Source organism: Pholcus phalangioides, unplaced genomic scaffold (assembly GCF_987345545.1).
Source record: "Pholcus phalangioides strain wild (caught in Gottingen) unplaced genomic scaffold, Ppha-v1.0 ptg000042l_1, whole genome shotgun sequence".
NCBI lineage: Eukaryota > Metazoa > Arthropoda > Arachnida > Araneae > Pholcidae > Pholcus > Pholcus phalangioides.
In genome coordinates this window covers 12035937-12053782 of record NW_028301628.1, presented here as the reverse complement: position 1 = coordinate 12053782, position 17846 = coordinate 12035937, and the positions used below count along the sequence as shown (strand labels likewise).

The following is a 17846-nucleotide window of genomic DNA, read 5'->3' as shown; positions in this document are numbered from 1 at the left end:
TGGGGCAAAAAAAAGAATGAATAAAACCTGAGAAAGAAATATTAAATGCCACAGCTCCTCTGAAGCATAGAATTTAGAAAACAAAATTGAAAAAAAAGATCTCTAAAGAATCAAAAAAGTCTGTAACCTTTACTCAAATTTTGTGACTTTTTCGGGAGACTTCCGTAACTTTTTTCTCATTCTGTGACTTCTTGACTTTCCCGTGATGGTAGGCACCCCGTCTAGGCAATTATCATTCCAGAGGGTATCGTTATATAGGATTTTCACTTCATTTATTTGCTTCAAAATATCATAATTTAAATATTTATTTACTCAATAAAACAAGAAAGTAGTAAGAAGGAAACAATGAAAGTACAATTATTTTGTGTTTTGCCGCAAAAAAAAGTCAATTGATTAGCTGATAAACAAAATTCAGTTAAATGTCTATTGTACCTGTAAAGATTTACACTGGTGAAATAAATTAAGAGAATTTGCATATTTTATCGAATTTCATGAAAAGAACTGAACTGAATGTAAAACCACTGCTTCTAGACAAAAATGCAAATCTTGTACGTCAAATACGTAAGCGTATACATGTGTGTAGGCGGAGCCAGTAGAGTAACAGGCTTTATAAGCACGTGTAAGTTAAGACACATTTCGTTCGCTAGCACACCTCGGCAAATTTCTTGGTTTTATTTTGCAGCAATCGGTTAATTTCAAATTGTAACAGTAAAAGTGAGTAACCACCAATGTTTAGATGATGGAATGAGGTGGCGAATTGTGGGGAGGCTAGAAGCAGGTCAATCTCAAGTCCAGATTTGTAGAGAGTTCAATTTAACACCCAGCGTCGTGTGTAACTTATGGAAACAGTTCCAGGATACCGGATCCATCGAGAGAAAGCCTGGGCAAGGTCGTCCAAGATAACGCGAGGCCACGTAGAGCTCTTCTGCTTGACGATTTTCTAGAGAGAGAGGATATTCGCTGGATGGATTGGCCAGCCAGATCTCCAGACCTTAACCCTAAAGAGCATGTTTGGGATACTCTGGGGAGGGCAATTGCAAATCACAACCCCTCTCCGGGAACCATCCAGGGAATGAAAACAGCATTGCTGAACGAGTGGGACCAATTGCCACAGGAAATGATAAACTGCCTTATTTCAAGTATGAAATCACGCTGCGAGACCTGTATATCTGTAAAAGGGGACCATACCCCCTATTAACCCATTTTTTTGTTTATTCTGCAACCGCTGTTTCATACCTTCCGAATCCAACGAGTGTTATGCACAATCATGCGTGTGTGTATTACAATTATTGAATGGTTATTTGTTTTGTATTGTATCAATGTATGTGCATATCAAATTTCATTAAAATCGGTACAGTAGTTCTAGAGATAATTGACCAAGTCAGCAAATTCTCTTAATTTCTTACAGCAGTGTATATTGTAATACACTTTAGTGTATCCAGACTAAAAATATATATATTAAAAACATCATACTTTATCAGGTGGTACTAAATACGGATATTATTAGACCGTCCTGGGAAGAACTAAAATATGTGACGAGTTTAAAATATATTGAAGGATATTCTGAGTGAAATATAAAAAAAATATTGCAGTAGTTTCAAAATCTCCTAAAAGTAACATTATAGAGGGTTTTATCATAGTAAAGGATATCGTTGCACTCAGAGGAGTTTTGCATTAGACTATAGGAGATTGCAAACAAGATTGGAAAAAATATTGTTTTAGAGGGATTTATTGTCATGTCAGGTATCATTGTAACAAGGTCTCACTGTAATTTAATTAGCCGAAACATATAAACTTACAAAGACTACAAACAGGACAATGGAGCATGGAAAGATATATGATAGGCATCACAAGGGGCGATAGAAAACTAATCACCTGAATGAGAAGCCAAACAAAGGTATATAATGTTATAGATAGCATTAAACGTTTGAAATGGAAATGGGCTGGACACATTAGACGAAGACAAAACAGATGGAAAAGAAATTAAATTGGTATCCCAGTAATGTTAAACGACCAAGAAGGTGCCCCCAAACAAGATGGAGCAATTAGATCTGAAAAGTGGCTGGAGTCAACTGGATGACAATTGCACCAGGCAGAGAAAAATGGAAAAATTTAGAGAAGACCTACATCCAGCAGTGGATAAAAAAATGGTAGATGATGACTTTAACTGAGATAAAAATTGCTAAATTTTATATCACAGTGCCATAGAAGCATTACGTTCATACCTTAAATACAAGATCATTCCATTTTGGTATTATGTTCCCAAGCGGGCATCCATGGCTAGACTGGCAGAATGGGACACCACACTCCATGCACCTGAAAAAATTTGTAAAATAACTAATAATAACTAATTATATAAACCAAACAAGTGAAATTATTGGAAAAAAAAAGACAAGGCATGCTCAAAAAGTTTGGTGAATGGTCCAATATTTAAAGAACAATGCAGGTTAGAAGCAAGCACCCACACACGAGTTTTGAGAGATGTGTAAGGAATTGCTTCCTAGTGTTGAAAACACTAAGCACAGTTGCCTGGGCGATTGATAGAATGCATTGAGTGTGAAAGTTGACGCCACAATGCAATAGAACAGCGCATGAAGATTTGCAGCAAAATGGGTAAACTGCAATGAAGACCCATAAAATGTTTATGAAAGTCTACGGAACAGAAGCAGTGAGTAAAAAATGTGTTTACAATTGGTTCAAATGCTTCTGTGTCGGAAGGAAACTGTTCATGATGAGCTGTATTTGGGTCGACCATTAACAAGCAGAACACCAGAGATCATCGTATGAGTTTGACAGATGTTTACGGATGATTGCCGGTTGACTTTAATAATGATAGTGGATGAATTGGGGATTAGCAACGTCCCTGCAGACATTTTGTTCTCCCGGCTCAAGGGAGTCCTGAAAATCCTACACTTTGTAGAACATCCAAGCAAGAGTGATATTGTTGCTTCCGGCGATTCCAAAGAAAGCTTTTGCTGAAAGTTTTCAGCAACTTCATTCATTACTGTTGTCAAAAGTCTATTATAGCTAATGGAGATTACTTTGAAGGCCAATAAAGGTATTTTGTTTGTAAACTGAAGAGCCAAAAAAACTGGTACAGGCATGCGTATGCAAATAAAGAGATATGGAACAAATCAGAGTACGGCGCTGCGGTCGGCAACGCCTATATAAAATAACAAGTGTCTGGCATAGCTGTTAGATTGGTTACTGCTGCTACAATAGCAGGTTATCAAGATTTAAGTGAGTTTGAACGTGGTGTTACGCGACGCACGAGAGATGGGACATAGCATCTCCGAGGTAGCGATGAAATTTGGTATTTCCTGTACGAACATTTCACGTGTGTACCGTGAATATCGGGAATCCGGTAAAAAATTAAATCTACGACATCGCTGCGGCCGGAAAAAGATCATGCAAGAACGGGACCAACGACGACTGACGAGAATCATTAAACGTAACAGACATGCAACCCTTCCGCAAATTGCTGCAGATTTCAATGCTGGGCCATCAACAAGTGTCAGCATGCGAACCATTCAATGAAACATCATCGATATGGGCTTTCGGAGCCGAAGGCCCACTCGTGTACCCTTGATGACTGCACGGCACAAAGCTTTATGCCTCGCCTGGGCCTGAGAACACAGACATTGGACTGTTGAGGACTGGAAACACGTTGCCTGGTGTGACGAGTCTCGGTTCCAATTGCTTCGAGCTGATGGACGTGTACGGGTATGGAGACAACCTCATGAATCCATGGACCCTACATGTCAACAGGGGACTGTTCAAGTTGGTGGAGGCTCTGTGATGGTATGGGGCGTGTGCAGTTGGCGTGATATGGGACCCCTGATACATCTAGATACGACTGACAGGTATGTAAGCATCCTGATCACCTGCACCCATTCATGTCCATTGTGCATTCCAATGGACATGGACAATTTCAGCAGGACAATGCGACACCCCACACATCCAGAATTGCTACAAAGTGGCTCCAGGAACACTCTTCTGACTTTAGACACTTCCGCTGGCCACCTAAATCCACAGACATGAACATTATTGAACATATCTGGGATGCCTTGCAACTTGCTGTTCAGAAGAGATCTCCAGCCCCTTTTCTACGGATTTATGAACAGCCCTGCAGGATTCATGGTGTCAATTACCTCCAGCAGTACTTCAGACATTAGTCGAGTCCATGCCACGTCGTGTTGCGGCACTTCTGCGTGCTCGCTGGGACCCTATACGATATTAGGCAGGTTTACAAGTTTTTTTGGCTCTTCAGTGTATATCAACTGTTTCTTTTATTTTCTGAGATCATTTACCAAACTTTTTGAGAGGACCTTGTAAAAAACATCATTCAGTAGATAAGCCAATCAGTTATGAGGACATAAAATTATATTGCAGAAGCATCTATGTTGAATATTGAAGATCTTACATTACCTAGCAGCCTGAGTTTTAATGGATTTTCTAACACCATCAAAATCATAAATTTCTTTCCAATCATGGATCCTGTCATCCGGTTTCCTGTATGGATTTGTCTGTCTTGAATATTTCATGAAACCTCTGAGAAAAAAAAAACACCATTGGAAAGTTAAAAACACTTAACCCTCCGAGACACACAGTCAGTAAGAGCAACACTGTTTTTCAATGAGTTTTTTCCAGAATTTACAAATAACCATTAAATTATCTAAGTATAGTATCCAATAAAAATCTAAGTGATCCATATAACACCTGACTGAGAGTCAACCGAGACTCCAAGCAATACTTGAGCCCCACCCTTTCCCTGATGCATTATTCTCTTAGATTTTTTCAAGTTCAATTTAAATTATCTCACAGATATGGCATGAAACTATTATAAGTCAGAAAAGTAATATTATTTGATTAAAATTCAACCAAAGCAAAAAAAAACAACAAAAACGTAGAATATTTTCTTACCTGATTTTGTCTACACGCTCAGACTGCATCATATCAGGAACTATGTCTTCAATGTCTCTAATTTTGGATGGGCTAGGGACAGTTGGCCCATTTACTAATGGAGCTAGAGTTTCTTTGTTTTTTTCTTCTTCTTCCATTTGGTGCAAGGCACGTTGGTATTCTTTTGGAAACACCTGAAATAAATGAAAATTTAAGAAATGATACTAAATATTTTTCTCAAAATAGAAAGCACTAATTTTATTACTTAACATGAAAATACCTAATACCATTTATTTCAGATACAAATTGCAAATAATTGAAATTGACATGGAAAATCATAAGACAAAGCTACCTTGGTGAAATGTTTTGCAGCATGGGGCCAATCAGAAATAATTTTCTGAGCAACGCTTGAACCAGTTTTATCAACAAATTCTTTCAGCAGTTCATATACAAAAAACAGGTCATCTTCGACTTCCAAAGGAAACAAGTCAACCATCATCATGTTGCAAGATGATTCTAACACTTTTTTTCTGTGAACAAAAAGTTTGAAGCTAATTTTTAATGTTTAGCAAATTTTACATCTCCCGTAATAGTAAATCCACAATCAAAGAAAAGAAGCGGGTGAATTTTACAACCCTGTGCAGTAACATTCACAGGATTTTCTTAAGGAGGGTTATAGAAGTCTCTTCTCAAACAGAAGTGTTACTTAGTTTCCCACTCAGGTGTAAAAAAGAAAATAAATGCATCTTACCATAATCTTAGCTCAAGAAAAAGGAAGTGGGGAAAGGGTGTGCTTGAAGTTTATAATTCCCACCTCAAGCATATGCCAGTGACCTGACATCCCAATAACATATCTACCATATAGAAAACCTGTTTATACAGTTAATGTCTGAACAGCTGAATCACTTTTAATGCAAGAAAAAGAATTTCATACTCTTTCAATAATTTACTTACGGGTCAAGTACATAAGCAATTCCTCCAGACATTCCAGCGGCGAAATTTCTACCTGTGGGACCCAGGATGACAGCATAACCACCTGTCATGTACTCGCAACCATGATCCCCAACACCCTAGAAAGTATTTTTATTCATTAAGATATCATAACTTACAGCTTCTCAAAATTTCCACATTTTCAAGAAAAATAATTATTTTCTTAAAAGCCTATAATGTAGATAATTAAAAAAAAAGATATGACACCTTATATTTAAACACTGAATTGAAGGCTGTCATATGTCCCCATATACAGGAGAAATATCCTAAGTGTGTCAAAAGGTTTTGCTGGACACTTGAGTGTTTATATACAGGGTGATTCAGAACTGAACTTAAACTTTTAGGGGAGGTAGAAAACAAAATAAAACAGAATCGCATAGGAATGTATGACCGGAAAACCAAATCTGATCAGCTGGAGGATAAACAAAGATGCAGAAATGACAAGCCAATAATGGGTGGAAAAAACTCTATATTTAATAATACTCTACACGAGGACAGTACGTGTAAATGTTAAGTTTCACAACATGTTCTCAAAGTTCTTACCATCCACAGTTATGCATGCTTCACAATGGCGACACATTGATTTTCAAATCCTTTCAAAAACTACTACTATTCTTCCAGCAGATAAACGCCCTCAAGTGTGAATAAATATGGATAATAAGAACTGTGAGCATTTGTGAAACTTAACATGTACTGTCCTTGTGTAAAGTTTCTCTAAATGAAGAATTTTTTCACCTACTATTGGCTTGTCATTTCTGTATCTTTGTTTATCCTCCAGCTGATCAGATTTGGGTTTCCGGTCAAACATTCCAATGCGATTGTATTTTGTGATTTCTACCTCCCCTAAAAGTTTGTGTGTTGAGTTTTGAATTACCATGTATATACTTTTTTAAAAAAAATCAACAAAATATAAATTGTTACAAATTGATTCAAAATTTGAAACGTGCGTTTGATAATGATAAATATGCACAATATATTCTCAAATAAAATTTTCAAACTACATTTTTTAATAAAAAAAATCCACTTTACATTCAATAGAAATGAAATACAAGATATATATTTTTTCTCTTAAAAAAAAAAAAAAAAAAAAAAAAAAAATCACATTTTGAACGATAAAAATTTATCACATAAAAAATATTACCTCGACCACAGCAGTTGCACCTGAATTTCTGACGCAGAATCTTTCCGCAGCTATTCCTCTGAAGAATGCCTTGCCAGAAGTAGCTCCATAGAGACACACATTTCCAACAATTATGTTTTCTTCTGACTTGAAATCATTTGCCAAAGCTTTTGGAGGATAAACAATAACTGTTCCACCAGATAAACCCTAGAGTAATATTATAAAATATAATTTATTTGTTCAAGGCCACGATTATACACTATAAGAGTTTGATAAAAGATTGTTCACAAAACTTTAAAAACAACCAATAACACCTTATTTGGTTACATTCGCTTGAATGCGCTTATTGATTGCATTTTTCAAATTTTATAAAATAACTTTTATCAAACTTTACAGTGTAATCCTAGCTTAAGAGTTAAATTTACAAAAGTATTAAATTTTAGAACATACATAACAGCAGATTATTAAACACACACTACAGAAGTTTTTTTACAGATTTTTTTCAATACTTTAAACAGACCAACATATAAACTTGGTCATTTCTGGGCATCAAGAAGTACAGGGTGATTCATATGGAATGGGCCAAAAAAGAATAGGATAGTATGATTTTGTAATTGATTTATTTAACCAAAACAAATTTATTAGGAAACTGCAATCATACAAGTTTTATCTGGCACCAGCAAAAATTCCTCCAGTTATGAAATCGGTGCTAGAGGCGCTGTTAATCAAAATGGCGTCATCCATGCAGGAGAAAGCATAATGGGTTTTCGAATATGCCAAAACATTATTTACTGCCGTTCAAAGAAATTTTTGCACGGAATTCTGTAAAAAACCACCGCATCGTCACAATATTGTAAGGTGGGGGAAGCAGTTTCAGGATACGGGCTGCTTATACAAGAAAACCAGCCCAGGATGAACATCTGCCAAATCCGAAGTGGTTGAAAAAAAATTCTTGAAACGTTTTTATGAAGTCCCACAAAATCAATGTGTCGTGTGAGTGCAAAACTGAATTTGCCTCAAACAACGATGTGGCATGTGTTACGGAAGTGTCCACAATTCAAGCCATTCACATTTCAGATGGTACAGGCTTTAAAACCTTCCGAAAAACCATTGCGTAAAGCTTTCTGTGTGAATTAGGAAGATAAACTGGAGGAGGATGATTTCGCGAACAGGCTTGTGTTTACAGATGAAGCCACCTTTCACTTATGTGGCAAAGTTAACCGCACGCCAGCCACCTCGTTGGGCATTTTGTCTGTTGTGGTGTTGTATTTGTATAATAATTTACAAATTCGGGGCATGGAAAATACTCATGGAACAATGGAACATCTGTGCGATTCTCCAAAGGTGAACAGTTTCTGCGCCATAACCAAAAGTTATGTTTCTGTCCATTTTCTTCGTGGAAAAATCTATTAACAGATACACTTACCAAGACATGCTCTCAGAGTGGTTATTCCCTCAGTTAGAGGAAACAGTTCCCAGCTTCATTCTGCAGCAAGATTGGCATAACACCACCACATTGGCATAACATACATCAATACCTTAACGATTGTCTACCCTCATCGCTGGATTGGCCATGCTGAGTCAAATGATATACCACTGCTTTCTTGGAAGCCGAGATCCCCAGATCTAACCTCTTGCAATTCTTTCCTATGGGGTTTTGTTAAAAACAATGTGTTTGTGCGTCCACTTCCTCAGGACTTACAGCAACTGAAGCAGCAGATAACTGATGTGTTGGACTCATTAATAGGGGATATTCTATCACGAGTGTAGCAGGAACTGGAATACCGCATAGACATTTGCAGTGTCACTAAAGGGGTATACAAATAACATCTATAGAAACTTGGATAACTGTTGATACAGGGAAATAAATTGTGATAATATCCCTGCTCAATTTAACCGTAACTGCAAGTTGTTATGTGGGAACGCTACGCTGTTTTGGCGCACAGGAGGGTGTCGGTTGGCGCACAATAAGGTGTTTGGCGAGATAGGATGAGACCTTCAGGAAGAAGCCGTAACACAGAGAGAGAGTGACAAGAAACTTCGACGTGCGTAGACACCCCTGCCTGGCGGCGGTAAGTTAATTACTGACTCCTTCCTCTTCACTACTTGCCACCTCGCGTAATTAAATGAACATGTAATTTTTAATCTGTTGAGCAGTGAGATGGATACGGAGTAAATGTGAGGAAAATGAATCTGGAGTTATATGTAATTATTTTATTCATGTCTAATTTTAGCTGATACGAAGGCCGGTTGTATCAATTAAAATTAGACATGAATAAAATAATTACATATAACTCCAGATTCATTTTCCTCACATTTATTCCGTATCCATCTCACTGCTCAACAGATTAAAAATTACATGTTCATTTAATTATGCGAGGTGGCAAGTAGTGAAGAGGAAGGAGTCAGTAATTAACTTACCGCCGCCAGGCAGGGGTGTCTACGCACGTCGAAGTTTCTTGTCACTCTCTCTCTGTGTTACAGCTTCTTCCTGAAGGTCTCATCCTATCTCGCCAAACACCTTATTGTGCGCCAACCGACACCCTTTTGTGCGCCAAAACAGCGTAGCGTTCCCACATAACAACTTGCAGTTACGGTTAAATTGAGCAGGGATATTATCACAATTTATTTCCCTGTATCACTGTAGTTTCACAGTAAATTTGAATTACCAAAATTAGTTAATTACAACGCGCTCACAGGTATGTTTTATTTTTGGCCCATTTAATATGAATCGCCCTGTATTGCTGGCAACAGTTGGGACTATGGTTTTAGTTGATTCTAAAAGTTTTATAGACATTGATTATACATGATATTTTCATCTTAACTTTCATGTGAAATTAGAATGTCAAACCTACTTTTCCTACATAGTCATTCGCATCTCCTTCAAGTTCAACAGTTATACCCCTGGCCAGAAATGCACAGAAGCTCTGACCAGCAGACCCCTCTAGTTTTATTCGGATGCTATCATCAGGCAAACCTTTAAGACCATATTTCCTATGAAAAAATATTCAGGATTATTGAAACTTTAACATTAATATATACAAAAAAAAATATGCACAGATGTAAATTTGTTTATGAATGGAGATATGCAATAATAAACCAAACAATTTTTAAATGTAGAAACAAATTGAAAGTACTCTAAATTATAAAATTAGTATTGGATTCAAAGTTGAGAAACTAAATACCTTGCGATATGATAACTCAAAGTGGAACCAAAAGCTCTGTCCACATTTGATATATCCATGTGGATAGTAACCCCACTTTGCTGTCCATCAATGACATTAGCTGCTTGCTTTATTAGCAGATTATCCTTGAAATTCACGTAAGAGATGCAGACCAATTAATATGAAAACATGAAATTCAAACAATAAGTAAAGAAAAATGTTATTCAGACAATGGTTGGATTATTTGTAATGTTGGTACCATGCGATTGCTTAAAACAAAGTCCTGAGCAATGGATCCACCAATCGTAGAAGCATCTGGCCTTAGTGACTTAGCATTCAAGAGAATGGCTGATAAGTCTAAGAATTTGGATTTAGGATTTTCTTTGTTGTCATACACTGCCAAGAATTCAGTTCGTCCAACTAGGTCTTGAAAATTTTTGACACCGAGCGAAGCCATTATTGTCCGAACCTAAAAGAAAAACAATCAAGGGAAATTTTAAATTGCTTTGAGCAAGTGGCTTAAATGTGTATACTGCCACAGAGTTATTTGAATTTAAATGCAAAATATATAAAAGATATATCGCTACCTCTTCGGCAAGCATGAAGAGATAATTGACCAAATGTTCAGGTTTTCCTTCAAACTTCTTCCTCAATTCAGGGTCCTATGGAAAAAAATAAACATAACAGAACCTAAACAATGAGAATTTTTCTGAGACTTCAAGCCTCATGCAACTGCAAAAAAATAAACATACAAATAAACGAAAAAAACCAAAAGAAAAACTGCTGCTCAGCTTGAGTGGAGACTACTGCATCACGACATCCATCTCAGTGCTATGTACATCTAAAAAGTAAAATATTAAACACAGGAGGAAAAAAAGCTAGAAACCGCAGTGAAAGATAAAAAAAACTGCTAAATTTGAGCATTAGGATCAGCCACTGGTCTTCACTTTCTCCTTTGCCGCTATTCAAAATTCCTTTGTGGCCAGCAGCACCAGCTTCTCACCTGTGTTGCAACTCCAACAGGACATGTATTCAGATGACATTTTCTCATCATTGTACAGCCCAGGACAATCAGAGGGGCAGTAGAAAATCCGAATTCATCAGCCCCAAGTGTGGCTGCGACTACAACGTCAAACCCTGTACAGGAAGACAAGAAAGTGGAAAAAAGAAAAAAAGATCACTTCTAGTGTGCATAAATTGTGAAAGTAAAAGATATATTGCTGGGAAGACAGTTTGCCTCTATTTTTTCTCGCTCGCTTTCCATACTTTTTTTTTGCTCTGATGACTAGACCTGACTGAACCTGAAGAACCAGATGCACCCAGGTTCCCATCATTTAAGCGATTTCAAACCTTCCTGAAGGATGGATGTAACTGGAAGTCACAGTCTCAGAAATCCACAGATTTGATCCGACTTCAACTCACGTGAACAAGGTCCCAGGAAAGATTTTATATTTAACATGGGTTGGTTTTGTTATAGATTCATACTGAAGCTAAACACTTAAAAGCTTTACTAATATTTTATTGTAGCATTTGAAAAATTTTCATTTAGAAAATGAAATTATTAACTGATAGAAAAGAAAAAATCTAAAAAATCCTGGAAACTGTCAATAAAATAATCAAAGTATAATTTTTTTAAAACAAAGTTTTTCCATTTCTTAAAATTAATTCGAAGATTTGAAAATATTCGTGAAAAGTTTATTTTATAATTTTGATTATTGTGGCACGTAATACAAAATTATTTGACCTATTGAATCAATACATAAAGTAATTTAATGCATCTGAGGCAAACGTTTTTCAGCTTTCTACGAAGGAAAAGCACATTGGCAAATACAACTAAAACAAAACTATAAAAATTCACTACATAAGTTTGACAAAAACTAAGAAACATTTATATACGATAAAACAAGCTCTAGATGAGGTATTCTTCAAGACGTTCCATCTCATCCAGGTAACACTGGATACTTTATTCACTGAATGTCTGAAACAAAATAATTTTTACGGCAAGAGGACGAATACACAATTGCATGCATGAATAAATACATCACCAGCCAGAATTTTCTGATTTTTTTATAACTGCTCATTAATAAGCAATGAAATCTTAAGTCATAAATCTTTGAAATGCACTTATGTTTTGCTGAACAGATTAAAAAAAATAATTACACACATGAAATAAAAATTACACAATTATTACAGAATAAGTTGATACAAAAATATTTTCTGATAGGAAAAAACATAAAACTGACATTTATTTAAAAAAAAAAACCAGTTTTCATTTCTTTTTAAGGTTTATGTGAAACTAGATTTAGACAAAAATGAATAAAATAATCTGCTTTGGAAAAATTTAGCAATGACAATATATGAACAAACGATGACAATATATGAACAACAAATGAGACAAGGAACAAACATAAGAAAATAGCTACGAAGAAAAGCCATTAAAAGTATATAATTTCAAATAAAATACAGTACGCATACAAAAAAAAAAGTTGGTAAAAGAATTTGGTTTATATAAAAAAAAAAAAATGGGAGGGAAAAAAATAATTCTAATTTGTTTGAACCTAACCTGTTCTAATTTGTCCATCAGCTTGTAGCACCACTCTAGAACGAAGATCATTTTGAACCAGTGTCTGGTGTGTTTCTGATATGCCAAGTTCCCATGGGAGACCTGCTCCCTTGATTCCGGTCCAACTACTAGCACCTGTTCCTCCATCATGACCTGATATGGTTATGTGTTCAGCTTTTCCCTGATGATATAGAAACATTAGGATAACTCACATTATAGCATGACAGCAAAAGTATTTCACAAAAAATGTTTTCTCTGTAACATTAGCTGATCAACTCTTGCAACAAGTCAAGCAGGGAAAAATTTAAGTACAAGCTTCATTCCTGCAGACATCATAAAAGATATTTTTAAAAAATGTTTACCAATTGTATGAACAGAATGTTGGGGAAAAAATCTTTCACCTCCGTTGGCCGAATACACCAAAAACAAAACTATGAATTTAGCATATGAACGGCTTACAGCACAAAAAATACACTTGACATAGAAAAGCTCGACCGAATCACACAAAATCTGTAATATAAAATTTGCTTTATATTACATTAATTATGCTGAAAATATATAATACAGGATTATTTCGAATACCTTTGCAACACCAGATGCCACAACACCTACTCCTACTTCTGATACAAGTTTCACGGAAATACGGGCAGTTGGATTTGCACATTTCAAATCATAGATCAACTGCAAAGAAAAAAGATAAATCATTTAAACATATAAATTAATTAAAAATATATTGTCACAGACGTTCACTCTCATACTAGATATTTATACGAATATGCTCTACTGTTTCATAATGAAAGACAATGAATTAAATTTTCCTGTACTAAATGTAATTTGATTTCATTTGTGTGGAATTTTGAACTGTCTTGAACATAATACACAATGTTTATTTTAAAGCAACAATTTCAATAAGTAAAAATCAAGATTTATATTTTTATACTTAATACAAGATTTATATACTTAATTGACATAAAAAAATAATTACTCATATTTTTACTTAACTCGTAAACAAATTATCTTTGACAGAGAAATGCATCAAGTTATCGAAACCTAACCATCGGTATAAAATATTAATAAATATGTTACAGATGTAGTCTCCGTGTGATTAATCATGTACCTCACATTCACTTCATGCAACTTATATCAACAGCAATGGCGATTTTAATTAATGACAAACAAAATCATGTCAATTTTGTCAACCCATTGTAACTTTAAGGAACTAACTTGATAGAAATGACATTTTTAATTATTATATTCAAATTAAGTTTTTTTTACAATCAAAACAAAACACTACACAAGTATGTTAGTGGTAACAGATTTAAAATTTCAAGCTAGAGATCAAAATGATAAATATACATTGGTACAGAAGTATATAAATGATTTAATAACATTATTCAGTGATACATACCAGCAAGTGTAAGATTTGGTTCAAAGCTTATATTGGCATCAATTCATATAAAAGGCACCAGCTATGCAAATAAGGAAACATATATAAAAAATGTTTCTGTAAAATATATAAAAACTTACCTCAGCTAAATCTTCTATGGAATATATATCATGATGTGGAGGAGGACTAATTAGACCAACTCCAGGGATAGAGTGCCGTGTTTTTGCAATATCCTTTGAAACCTGTTTATTTCATTGATGAAAAATAAAATATAAGAACATAACTAAATTCTTATTCATTTATTCATATGAATTTCAAACAAAAATTTAATAAATAGCACAATAATCCCCCACAGTTAAAATCAAGTTTTGAAATATGAAAAACTATGATCACATTGAAACAAAAAAGGCTTTCGTGGTCATCGTGTAAATTTGAATTTAGCTTAAAAGTTTCGGTTTTTTGGCCAACGTAAAGTACAGTTTTTGTCTTTCGACGTTTCATTTGCATGAATGGCAAACACATTCAAGAAATCGTACGTTACAGCGGGCAAAAGACTACTACTTACGCCTTCTCCCTGCTTGAGTCACACTGCCTCATCGGGATTGGTCTGTTGAGCCAGTCTGTTTTCCCCATTGGCCGAAGTTGTCCAGAGCCCTTAGGAACTTTGGCCAATGGAGAAAACAGACTGGCTCAACAGACCAATCCCGATGAGGCAGTGCGACTCAAGCAGGGAGAAGGCATAAGTAGTAGCCTTTTGCCCGCTAACGTAAGATTTCTTAAAAATGTTTACCACTCGTGCAAACGAAACGCTGAAAGACGAAAACTGTACTTTATGTCAGTCAAAAGACCTGAAAACTTTTAAGCTAAATTCTATGATCACATCATTCTAAGAATCAATACTATTAGCAATATATTTATTAACGTCAGGCAATGCACTCTCACTCTCTCTCTCATGTTTCAATCTAAATAAAAATCATACGCATGGACAGTAAAACTTCTCTTTTGCGGACACCAGCCAGACAAAAATTTATGTAAAAGAGGAAGGGGGGGGGGGTGACTGTTGATCAGGGATTTGAAATGCATACTTTTATTACACAAAGGGAAATTATTATTTGGCTGTAAAATAAAAGAGGGGTGACCGTTAAGAGGGGGTTTTACTGAATATATAAACCAATATATAATATCAAACCACATATATTGAGCCATACTGGGATTTATATATTTCAATGAAGCATCAATACTGAAAAAATCTCTAAAAAATTACTTTATATCCAGGGAGTTCACCACCTTCACCTGGTTTAGCACCTTGTGCCATTTTAATTTGGAGTTCATCAGCATTAGCAAGATACTCTATAGTAACCCCAAATCTACCTGAAGCAACCTGAAAAAAAATTCATATGGCCATATAAATACAAACTAAAATAAATTTTATAAAAACTCTGTTTATTATCAAAAAATATTTACTTCAATGTTAATGCAAAGTTAATTTTTTACAGCTTGCACACCGAATGTTAGACACTAAATTTATGACAAAATTCACAATAAAAATTTAATACTTTCGAAAAAAAAAAATAAGATTTAGAAAATCATTTTATGGAATACGTGAACTAATCGAGCCCTGTAAAAATATATATTTTTCACAAATACTAAACAACCAATGATCTTGAAAAACAATATCCAGAATATAAAAAGACATGATAAATAAAACCATGAAAAATACTTGTGGTCAATCGTAAAAGAGCAACGTACCGACCTGTTTGATTGCAGAACGCACATTATTGTTAACATCCCGGACGATGTACCTATCAGAGTCTTCTCCACCTTCGCCAGTGTTTGACTTTCCTCCAACTCTGTTCATTGCTGCAGCTAAAGTTTTGTGTGCTTCCAGAGAAATACTACCGAAACTCATGGCACCTACAAACATCAAACATAGCTATTAAACGTTTTAATAATAGAAGTATGATAAACAAAACAGAAGCTCAATTCATTCCCAAAAAATGATTTTTAATAGTGAAATCTCAATATAACAATTCTCTGCACAACAACAAAAATATAGAATTAAAGAGGGATTAATGTTTATATTGAGAGGCAGTGTTATAATCACCAGGATTATATTAAGTGCTGTTTCATCCCTTTGAAGTCGCACTTGTCGATTTGGCTCAGCGGGGCGTGGTCTCAGAGCTGCTATATAACGGCAATGCTGATACTTTTAGCACCTGCTGTATTTATGTGGCTTATTTTACATTCTAGTTGCTTATTTCAGTATTTTAACAATTTCTCTTTTATGGTGTGTGTGTGTCAGTGAGGTATGTTATTTTGGTAAATCATATTTTAGCGATTGTTATATTTATCACTAATTAATGTGAGTTTTGCACAATTGCCAGGCCCACCTTGACGCACAGTTATTCCACAGGAAAATATAACTAATCAGTTGACTAATAAAATCTGGTTAGGTATTTGGCCCCTGTAAAAGGTGTTTGCAGCATTGTACTTTCGTGTAACACACAGAAAGTAGCTTCAGGGGCAAATTCAATGATGCTTTCAGGAAGTATGCAGGGGCATGTGATGCAAAATATTGATGAAATTATACGTCCTCAAAAGAGCAAAGAACTCGCAAAATGCCAAAATACAGATTAGAAGGCAGTTTTGATTCAGATTTAATAAAATAGTGTAGCGGTGGTTAAAAAAAAAAGAAAAAAAGAAAGATTATATATATATATATATACACACACACACACACACACAGTTGAATCCTGTTATAACAAACTCCAAGAGACAGGCCAAATCAACTTGCCACAACAAAATTTCATTATAAAGGAATTCCAGATTTATGCATTGTTCCTATGTAAGCCTATCTGGGAGATTACAAAAGTGTTCGTTAAAACGAGATATCGCTATATCAGTATTTGTTAAAACGGGATTCGACTGTAGTGGGAGGATTTATCACAGAAAAGGATATCATTGTGTTGGAATTAGTTGGAGATTAGATTAAAAGCAATTCCACATAAAATTTTTCAAAATATTGTAGCAGAGATATTTATCATACACTATATTGAGTACCATTGTAGCAAATCTCTCAAATATTTGAGTTATTTATCAAAGTAATTCTCACTCCTCAAATGAATTGGAATTTTAAAATGAATAACAACCACCATTGACAAATAATATTTGACAGCAGATTTTGAAATCAAATTTCATTCTAGCATGAAATTTCATGCATCAGCATAGTAATAAACTTAAAATTCCCATGGTTTAGCCATTCACAAAAGAAAAATATGTATAAAAGACATTATACCATTATTATATTATCACCTGTGCAAAATCTTTTCACAATTTCTTTTGCTGGTTCAACTTCGTCTAATGGAATAGGATTAGCAGATTTAACTATTTCCAGTTGCCCTCTAAGAGTGCATGATCTCACACTTTCCATCGTGCTCTGAACAAATTTTGTGTAAGCATCTGCATTGTTATGGCGAGCAGCATCCTTGCAAAATAAAGCAAAAAAGAAAAAATCCCACAGAAATAAATACAAATCATTTTTTACTTGCTTTATTTATCAGAGCGATTTCAAACATTTTTTTAGCACCAGCATTTTAAAGTGATGAAGAATGACTGATGGTTTTTAGAAATATTGGACCACTTTTTCAAAATTCCACTGGTAAAAAAATTCAGTTATGTTTTATTTGACTATTCATTCAAATTTGATGAAGACCAAATAAT

At 35.0% G+C, this 17846-nt stretch overlaps 1 protein-coding gene across 3 annotated transcripts in view; it reads right to left on the bottom strand.

The window, feature by feature from the left end:
- Positions 1-17846, bottom strand: part of LOC149064480 (uncharacterized) — a 98670-nt gene that overhangs the window by 15307 nt on the left and 65517 nt on the right. For all 3 annotated transcript variants that reach the window (XM_089254876.1, XM_089254875.1, XM_089254877.1), the window contains 17 exons: positions 17439-17610; positions 15880-16040; positions 15391-15507; positions 14267-14368; positions 13322-13420; positions 12740-12920; positions 11180-11313; positions 10764-10838; positions 10436-10645; positions 10198-10322; positions 9868-10006; positions 7034-7219; positions 5857-5972; positions 5255-5432; positions 4924-5096; positions 4429-4551; positions 2226-2316 (listed from right to left, as the gene is read on the bottom strand). In XM_089254876.1, the coding sequence (XP_089111002.1) occupies positions 2226-2316; positions 4429-4551; positions 4924-5096; positions 5255-5432; positions 5857-5972; positions 7034-7219; positions 9868-10006; positions 10198-10322; positions 10436-10645; positions 10764-10838; positions 11180-11313; positions 12740-12920; positions 13322-13420; positions 14267-14368; positions 15391-15507; positions 15880-16040; positions 17439-17610 (2382 nt within the window). The remainder of the gene's footprint in view (positions 1-2225; positions 2317-4428; positions 4552-4923; positions 5097-5254; positions 5433-5856; positions 5973-7033; positions 7220-9867; positions 10007-10197; positions 10323-10435; positions 10646-10763; positions 10839-11179; positions 11314-12739; positions 12921-13321; positions 13421-14266; positions 14369-15390; positions 15508-15879; positions 16041-17438; positions 17611-17846) is intronic.